This window comes from Anoplophora glabripennis, unplaced genomic scaffold (assembly GCF_000390285.2).
Source record: "Anoplophora glabripennis isolate ALB-LARVAE unplaced genomic scaffold, Agla_2.0 scaffold23, whole genome shotgun sequence".
NCBI lineage: Eukaryota > Metazoa > Arthropoda > Insecta > Coleoptera > Cerambycidae > Anoplophora > Anoplophora glabripennis.
In genome coordinates, this window is record NW_019416624.1 from 335,832 (window position 1) to 346,343 (window position 10,512).

Here is a 10,512-nt window from a genome sequence, read left to right on the forward strand (position 1 = left end):
TGAAGTTCAGAAATAATTATTAGTTTTTTCATCAATTTTATTAGACTTGTTGTTCTGTATTCCTAACACTCTGCATGTAAAAAAAGAACCAATGGAGTACCTATTAAGAGTAAAAAGCAAAAGCTACAATACTTGTGTAAAACCAAAACAGTATAACAGGATTGTATTGAAGTTACGATTTTTCCAAAACAGCGTCTATAAGCTTAGCAATAATAAAAGTCACAATATTTAAAACAATTGATATATGTTTGGAAATTATTCCTGTTCTGTGTTTTTTTGTGTCATACTGTACTTACTTTCTTATGTATGGCAGTAGATTATTTAAAATTGTACCTGTAATTTAAATCTTACTTGTTACTACTGTATGCATTTTAGGGCTAAAATACATAAATAAGGTATATGAGGGATATTTATATAATTTATGTCTAAGTACATAACGGGTATATTATCTAACCATAGAGTACATATGTATATTTCGAGTTTGACTGTACAATTACTAAAAACTGTTGAAAATAAATAATATTACTTAAAGTACTGGCTCTTATATTAAAATATATAAACATCAACAGTTCAGAAACAAAACTACTAATAAAAATTTACATTGCACTTTTCAAATTTAGTTTTCTGGTGCCTCGTCTTCCCTCAAATTTGTACCATAACGCTCGTGTTAAATTAATACGTTTCATTTAAAATCTAATAAAGCTACACTTTTAAGAGGTCCGTAATAATGGGAAGACTGGACTTGATTTCTACAAACTTTTAAATCGATAAATTAAGGATGTCATCGCGTCCTATGATTCGTGATGATTGTTGATAATAAATTATTAATGACTGATGCCGAAAGTGATTTAAAAGTTTGAGTTCCGAACGATTTTTCCATGACAACAAAAAGTTTCAATCAATCAGAATTTCCCGGCAATGCAATGAAAAACTGTTTATAAAACTTTACAAGAATTTACAAAATAAAAACAAAAAATAATAACTAGGTATAAATAAATAACTTCAAGATCTTAAATATATCTACATAACAATACAACTACAACACCAATTATTAAGGTTAAATTTTGAATAGAAAGTCTTTTGGTTTTTCCTTCTTTTCACATTCGATGGCACAACGAATTTGGCCTCTTGTCTTTTTATTCACAGTTCTGTAATGAATAAACCTAAATCTTTCCTTAAAAATGTCCCAAACGGGACCAACAATTTTATTTGAGTACAATCCAGACCTTAGTACCATTGAGGGAATATATGATCCCTGTTTGGCCAGGCTCAGTCATCTTCGTGCCTAGGACTCGAGTCGTAAGCCTTACTATGTTCCTGCGAGAAGTTCATAGCATCGGGAGATGGGTTCTCTTGGGAATAATAGTAACCACCCTCTGAGCTCGGTCCTGCCCCATTCATAATGCCCAAAGGAGGAGAAACCGAAGTCATTCCAGAAGTAGAGGTGGCGGGGGAAGAAAGGTCCGAACTCTGCATACTAAAATTCATTTCAGTGCTATCCCTACACCACAACTGTCTCATCTCTTGGCGGCGCTGTTTCATGAGCATCTTGTATTCTGATATGCGCATTTTTTTACCTGCAACAGTTAAGACTACGTCAATAGATAGTGGACAAGTTCAAACAATTTCGTCTTTAGAATATTCAAATACAGTTTTTTTACAACACCCTTTAGTGTGGATTTTTATTTTGTGATATGCACAAAAATATAAGAGGAAACTCATTAAAGAACTGGTATAAAATATATTACAGGAATTATTTGTATTCTGTTTTTCCGACAGAGTCCACCTGCTTTATAACACACACACCTGTCCACAAACTCACGATTGTCTTTAACAAATGTTCATTCAAGCTATAGTCTTCAAGTCATCGATTGTCTACAAATGCATGCTACAGTCTTTCAGATGGAGGTGCTGGCTATTGAATAATAGAGTTAATAGGAAGAAACGTTAAAAACCAAATGATTTGTAGTTTACTCTGACAGTCTAGACAACGCTTCAAGCAATCAGGGCATACTAGATTAAATCCAGGTTTGTATACAGCTGTTTGGGTGCTTTCATAAAGGCTAGTAAGTTGGAATTATGTGACTTTATCTTAGATTCCAGGATATGAAAGACATAATATAAGCAACGAGAAATCTGATGATTTAGCCAAATAGGGCTCATCTACGTCCTCAGCTCAGTGGAGGCATCGCTAGAGGCTATGTTATTCACTGATGCAGAAATGAATAAGAGATAATGCCAGAAAATGGTGAAAAGCAACCTCTGGACAGAGGTGATTCAAGAAGTTCTCAAAGAGACCATAGAAGGAGTTGACGATAAATTTACTAAAATAAAGTCACGGGTCAATACGGATAATAGTGTGACTGCTAACAGGGCATTGCACATTTAGGAAATAGCTGAGTAACATTGGCCTATGTAGCTATGAAGGTTCTGACAGATAGCCATATCAAAGAGCCGCTGGTAAAAATGCGGAACCTAATTAGAAGGCTAAACCTAGATGAAGAACTGTAAGATCATTAAGGTCCATAATCGACTTTGGCTGTAGTGGCAAAAAGAGGTGTGTATCATACTAAACAGAGCCAAGATTCTCATCTCCGTGAAAAATGAAATTGTGACTATTAGTTCGTATAGTAATTAATATTAATAATGTCATCGAAACGCTTTCACTTCAAGGGAACAAACGTACTGCAAGCAATTTGCTGAGAGAGTTGCGGAAAGACTCAAGATTTTGCCGGTAAAAAAGTAACAACTAGACTATTGTTGCCGCACAGCACAATTAATGGTCGTACGATAGATCTGTTATTCTGAGATTGAAGATGTTACAATATTCATGGTACTACTTGAATTAACATCATCAGACTAGTTTGCAGAGTCAAGGTTGAAGATTATAATGATGCAATTGAAGTAGTGCAAAGTTGGTTAAATGTTACACCAAGATACTTCGTTGTAAAGAGCATCTGCAGTCTGTGGACAATAGACCAAGTGTATTATGGAACAGCAGGACTGTCAAAAAATAAAGTGCAAATATTTTATTTACTCTTGTAATACTTTACTAAATACCTACTGTTATTTAGTGTTTGATAAATTATAACAATTTGTAAAAAGATTACGATTATGAATGAAAGAGATTGAAGAAACGGAAAAGACAAAATGGGGTGAATGAAGACATGAATATTTTTACCTACAGTAACTAATATTACTACCAAAAAGTCGTGGAAATGAACTCAAGCTGTTCTGCTTAAGTAGCAACACAAGGATATGAGGGAATTAATTTAGTTAAGATTAAATCTAGCTTATGAAAAAGTTAAAATGGAATTAAAAAGATTCGCATTGAGTATCAACATCTATTTGAATTTACCATCAACTATGCATGTCCTCTTGGGTCTTGGTCTGTATCTGTAATCGGGGTGTTTTTCCATGTGCAACTTGGAGAGCCTGGACTGTTCCTCGTAGTACGGCTGCTTCTCGGAATTTGACATGGCCTTCCAACGAGCGCCTAATATTTTTGATATGTTCGAGTTGTGCATGTCTGGACACGCCTTTAGAATCTTTCGCCTTTCGTCTTTTGCCCACACCATGAAGGCGTTCATCGGTCGCTTAATATGGGGTTTATTCTCGTTGTCCCTTTTCGTCTGTTGGCGGATTATTTTGGCTTTCTCGGAGTTCTCGTCTAACTTGAAGCTAGTGTCAGGCGCGCCCCATACTGAAAATATGTAATTTTTAAAATATTTCCTAGCAAATTCTTTATGTTTGTGGACTTATAATATCTCTATTCAAAGCTTTAACTGCAGATAATAGCCCAACCAACACCGTTTATTAGTTTAAACCAGCGGTATTCAAAACTGTGTTCCGCGGAATCCTGGGGTTCGCCAGAACCTCTCTGGGGGTTCCGCGATTCAAAAATTCAAAATTTTAAAAGTAACTATATCGATTACTTCAAAATTAAAAAAAAATTATAGTCTTATTTAAAACTAGTATTTATAAATATGTATATTATATAGATAATAATCAATAAAAAATGCGTTCGAAAATTTTTCTTCCTCAAAAAAATTGAAATGTTAGCGGGGTTCCGCAAGTCATAAAAGTCTGAAGACCGCTGATCTAAACCAATCTATGAAAGAAATTTTATAATTTTTAGATAGTCTAAAATTTACAATTCCAATACGGAAATGTAGCCAAGACAGATAGATCACAACTACATATTTATGGATTTTGAGGATTGTTTCTTCAATTGGCCTCTTTGTTATCTCATTACATTAACTTATTTTTTTTTTATAATTAAACATGTCGTTGGTAGCCATTGATTGTTATTTTTTCCTTTTTTTTTGTCTGGATTAGTTCAGGAAGGATAACAAAACTATTGTATTTTGTCGGGTTTCGTCATTTCTATTACCACTTCCTCAGGACTCTGTAGTTAAGGCGTTATTCTTTTTATGTAAATTATGGAAGGAAATGAAAGTTGGTAAATCTTTAAATGCAATAAAAAAGAAAAAATCATTATTTTTTTCATATTGAGTATTTCATTGAAAAGGCAAATACAAAATATAAAAAAATAGTGACGTATTTTTCGCGTATTTTAAAAAGTTGTTGACGTTTCGAAAATTAATTTCATCTCTTGAACTGAAAATGACTTCATTTTTAATTCATTTTGACATTTTAAATTTGTTTAAACTTGTTAAATTTGTTTACGTTCAAAATATCTTATGTTCTGCTTTCAAGAAGACAAGTGGCGGTATTCACAAATCGTTTAAAAAATGGGAACCTTTTTATGTCATTATTTTGTAATTTTAATATAATTATGTCAGACTGAATGTGAGAAAGACCATATCCCATTCCGAGACCATATATTTGTTAATAAAATTCATTACTAAATTTGAAACTTGTCAGATATAAATTGGAAAACTACCAAACGATCTTCCATTTTAAGTCTACAATAACATTTTATCAATGACTGTCTTTAACTAGTACCAAAACTAAATCAGTAGGAACATTTGTAAATAGAGAAATAATGACCAAAGAAACCAATATGTAATTTTTAAGTGTATTCATATTTTATAACTGTTTACAAGTTCAAATAAATTCTTTACATAATAATCGTTTCTTAGAAAAGCATATTTCAATAGATTCCAAACATATTTTTATGTACTTTAAATACAGACAAAGGTCTTAACATATTTCAACAGATTCCTAACATATTTTTATGTTTTGTAAATACAAAGGTTTTTAGGAAGTGTTAGTCTTATGAATTTTCGGAAGAAAATTTCATTTGAGAAAAATATTCTTTTGGCATTTTAATAAATTGATTTCGTAACTATTTAAAGAGTATAGATTTTTTTGTGACTATTATTTCTTCTGTGGGATCTTTCGGTAGTCTAGCTTTGGTTAATGCAACTATGGTATTTCCCTTATAAGCTTATATAATTAAAAGATCATTGTGGTGTTCAAGAAATTTCTTTTTTTTCCATTTTATGATTTTTTAAATTTTCACTTGAACTAGGAGGGTTACTTTTATATTTATCGTTCTTATTCTCAATTTTATCATCCTCGTTATAACAACATTCAGTTGTGTAGGTACTTTACGTCTATAAAAAATTGTTCTAACGTAAGTTTTTCCCCTAAACTATGTAAATCTTGAACAGATGTATTTGATTTATGCAAATACCTTACATAATTTATACTACTCCTTGTGAAAAAGCATATTATTTAGCCACTAGATGGCGCCAAATTTGACAACAAACGATAATTTTTCCTTGATATTTCTAAAACACTGTCCAATCTAAATTACTTTTAGTTTTCTAGGACTTACGTATAAAGTATAAAAAGGATAAAATAAGTACAATGATAATGTCTCAATTTGTCACGAAATTTTATTTCGTTTTGTCTAAAAACATCATATTATTACTAATACTAAAGAAATAGATGACAAATTATTCGTAGTATCGTACCAGTAATATTGGAATATAAATTGATATGTGACTTTCAGCAAGAAGCAATCAAAAGTTTAATAAGAAATAGAAACTGAAACAATATTGTGCCTTGAAGCGGAATGAATTGAGGAAAGAGAATTCGAATTGAAAATGAGTTTTGTTAAAGCTAAAACTAAAACTAATATACCATACAGTGATGTATTAAAACTAAGTATCTACTTATTTTATATTTAGCTAATGTATTATTTAAATTATCATATCATAAAACATGAAAATTTCGGCATGTAATTAACATAACGTTCTTTGTAATAAATCTTACTATCAGCATTATTTTCAAAAATAGGTGTTGAACTAAAATATAAAGGTACTAAGTTTTTGAATTACATTTTCATATTTACCGTTGATCGTGAAAAGTTTTTTACTAACAATTTTTGGAAAAAAATTGTGGAGGACAAGAAACTGGCAATAGATTAAATGAGACACTGTAAATAGTTTTGTAATTAAATTTTACTGTCAAGATTACCGAGAAAAATGTGTTGTCAATTGTCAAACGTCTGCACCTTGTTAAACAAAGAAAAAGTAGAGAGAAATGTCGCATATTAATTTTACGATTTTTCACATTATACTGAAGTGACAAAACACAACAGTTAAACTTACTGAGTAATTAGGCGACCTAAAAATAACCCTATTATTGAAAAGCCGTTCCGCGTGTAGTTGTAATATAATTATTATTTTGGCAGAAAATCAAGAAGTATCGTCCAACAAAACCGATCACAATTGGAGAATGAAAAGAATTCCCGAAGATCAAAGAAAATCTAGATATTTATTTGAAAGATATTTGATAGTTATATGGTTTTCGCATAATTGTTGTTTTACAGTTTCAACCGGAATGTCGCCAAAATAGTTTTGAAAAATATAAGAATACCAGTATATGTGAAAACTATGAGAAATAAAAACATATAAATACACTTAATATTTGAATATTAATATAACGAATACGTATAATAGTTGTCAATGATCATGAGAATGTTTTACTGGCTTATTTTGACTATTCATGCAAAGAAAAAAATCATCTCTGTGGACATGTTCCAACCGAGATACAGGGTGTTGAATTTAATTTCAATGTGAACTGAAAGAATTTCTCGCCATTCACTAAATAATTTAATTTTATGACAATTTTGAAACAACAGCTTTCCGTTTAAATTTGATTAGCGATGTGAAAAATGTTATAGGTGTAGAAATTCTGAAAAAAATAGGGACACCCTTTTATCATACCACTTGTGGTTGTAATGAATCGTTTGTAGTTAAATTTTAAACCCATTATGTTACCACAAGATGTGCCGAATATGGTTTCATTATTACTTGCTGCTTTTTATACATCACGGGAGAAAAGTTTAATTTGGTTCTTGGTAATTGACAAAATCTGACAATATTCGTGGTGGATGCCACTGAAAATTAAATCATCTGATTTGCTAGCCAAAATCTTATCTATGTCTCTTACTACATTTTTGGTCTACCGACTGTTCTGTGTCTGCATGTATTTCGCATCTGCCGATTTTTCTACATTGTTTTTAGTAAAAAAAGTATAAATTCTACACCCTAAATCACGGTTAGGAGACGGTTTATATCTTTCTATGTTCACATACATTTTTTGGTCAAAATTAACTTCCCTATCAACTGTAAAATTTGTATGTTTAAAATGGGAACACCCTATATGTATACGACTGAATAAATATATTTTTCATTGCCTAAACTAATTTTTCCCCAGATTTTAGAAGGCAAAAATAACATCACAAGCTTATATATTTTTTTTTACTGGGACACTCTATAAAGTTATTCGAAAACGGTTCATTGTGTCGATAATAAACGCTTAAAAAATTGAAAGTCTTAAAAACGTCAACAAAAATTAAAAAGCAAGCCCATATTACTGAGAGTGCTCTACTCCAGGACTCCTCCAAGTATCTAACTGTGAATTGAATACATTCGTAGAAATAGCTTTAAGTAACATAGCTTTGCACCAAAAATTATAAAGATGTAACGAAAAAAAAGTTATAACGAAATACCGATTTTCAACTTTTTCAACTTCAAGAGCTAATTTTTCTTGTTATTTTTGCTATAAACTTGTGACCACTCTATAACAATAAGTGACAGTAATTTTTTGTTCAACCCCCGGCCAAGGGTGAGAAAAGGTAAAACAAAGGAGTTTTTCAAGATAACTCAAAAAGGGCAAGGGCTAGAAAAAAAAGTTTCTTATAAAAGTTGTAATGCATACAATTCTACATAAAAATGGCATCTTGACTTCTTGTACTATTAAAATTAACAAGAGTTAGGGAGGCTAGAAGTTAAGGGAAGATTTCAGAAATTTAAAAAAATCATAAGCAGAAAAATGAATGAATTTTGTAATTTCTTTTTTCAATCTACTCTAAAAAATATAAAGCGACACGTATTTTTTTTATCGGCGGAAAAACATATTTACGAGGTGAAATACATCCTCAAAGTTCGCCCCCCAAAACAGTTTTTTCAAAATTTCTGGGATTCTAATCAATATTTTGAAATGAAACAAAATGGAAATTACTTATGATAAAAAACAAATTGATTCCGTGTTTGGGGGTTGCTACCCTTATTTTTTATTTCAGAGAAACTATATTTTTTATTTATAAAAAAATCATATTTACTCAAAAAGAATTAAAAATATGATTTATTTAAACAAATTGACAAAATTAATTTGACCTGTTTGGAGGTTTTCGTTAAAATCTCTGTTTGGGGGGGTGAACAACAAATTTGAAATTGTTATAACTTTCTTATTAAAAATTAAAAAATATATCCATTTTTCTGAAAACAAAGGTTACATTTTTTAGAGGATATCGAAAAAAAAATTATAAAATTCATTCATTTTTCTGCTTATGATTTTTTAAATTTCTGAAATCTTCCCTTAACTTCTAGCCTCCCTAACTCTGTTAATTTTAATAATACAAGAAAAAGTCAAGAGGCCATTTTTATGTAAAATTGTATGCTTTACAACTTTTATACGAAAGTTATTTTTCTAGCCCTTACGCGTTTTGAGTTATCTTGAAAAACCCATTTGTTTTATCTTTTTTCACCCTTGGCCGGGAGTTGAAAGAAAATTACTGTCACTTAGTGTTATAACATTCCTCAAACTAACCCATATCAAAAATTCAGGCAGGTTGACCAAAATTTCGATTTAAAGGCTTATTTAATTGGACTATTTATTATGTTCTCAATGTCAAATAAATCATTCAAAAAACCAAACAACTTACAGTGGCAAGCTGCCATGAAATCCTGCTCCTCCTTAATACTGTCTTCCTTAGGTCTCACCCCCAGATGCGGAGGCGGTATCCCGTACAGTCCGTGTAGGGGGAAGTGGGGTTGTTTATCAGGATTTTGCATATCCTTATTTGGCTTGTTCCTGTCCACTCCAGGTGGCATGGGAAATTGAGGCGGCAGTCCAGCGTACGGAAGAAAGGCCCTGGGCATCATAAGGTTGGGTGGTATGAGTTTGGGGGCTGTGGCGGCGACTGGCTGGTCGGACATTGGCAAGTTTGGCGTGCTTTGGGGGCTGGATCCCGCCGATCCCGAGCTGGAAGATTTGGGCTTACTTAGGTTCAGGGGGGCGTCGGGATCGGAGGGTGGTGGAGGAGGTGACGGGGTCGGCTGTGGGGGTGGAGATCGTTTTTCGGGGGTAACACTGGACATCTGGGCCAGGTGGGCCGTGGCTGAGATCCAACTCGGAACTTGATGGGGAGGAAGCATCTGGAATGAGAATATTTGTTATTATTTGCTAAGTTCAAGTAAACTTGTAATTTATTAGGAAAACAGGTAGTAAAAAGGTACCTACAGGATATTTAGACCAAGAAAATTAAATTTTTACTCGAAAAAAGTCTTATCCGAGAGATTATTGTAAAATTGTCTGAAGGAATATAATACAAGACATCTCTCATCTCGCAAGTCAAAAACTTTTATTAGCTAACTTTTCTATTTAAACAAATAAGTGAGGAAAACAGTTTTTTCACTTTGCAGGAAAAACCATCCATTTTAGCGAAAAGTGACTCCCAGACTAATTATCTACAAAATGAGACTTATTAAATTAAAATTGGTTAATAAACAAAATAGTTATTGCAAAAAAACAAGCAAAATGCCCATTTTTTAATTTGTTTATAACTATCGCATTTACTGTTAAAATTTTATAAAACCTATAAATTGATGAATTTGTCATACTTCAAAAGTGAGCCTAAAGTGGGTGCTGTAGGTGCAATAGTTTTCACACAATTTTATTTGTTTATAACGGAGGCTCCAAAAGTTATGAACTTTAAGCCTCTGTACAGGCGTTAATTTTCAACCAAACATGATTCTGAAAGCTTCATTGTAATCTTAAAGACGTAATTAAGCGACGTATTAAAATATATCACCGTTTTTTTGACATTAACATTCTCAAATTGTGCATTAAAAAACCGTGCGGTTTTCGCTTATAAACAATTTGAATAACATTGTTGCTATTTATGCTATCTCACCGAAAATAGATGCAATGGATAGCTGGCAAAAAAATACAGTTTTAAAATAAAAAAAG

The 10,512-nt window shown here is 31.9% G+C and overlaps 1 protein-coding gene across 1 annotated transcript in view; it reads right to left on the minus strand.

The window, feature by feature from the left end:
* Window positions 1–1,269: 1,269 nt before the first annotated feature.
* Window positions 1,270–10,512, minus strand: part of LOC108903550 (transcription factor SOX-13) — a 151,735-nt gene continuing 142,492 nt past the window's right edge. The window contains exons 6-8 of the mRNA XM_018705772.1: window positions 9,206–9,698; window positions 3,359–3,703; window positions 1,270–1,577 (exon numbers count right to left, since the gene is read on the minus strand). Of these exons, the coding sequence (XP_018561288.1) occupies window positions 1,270–1,577; window positions 3,359–3,703; window positions 9,206–9,698 (1,146 nt within the window). The remainder of the gene's footprint in view (window positions 1,578–3,358; window positions 3,704–9,205; window positions 9,699–10,512) is intronic.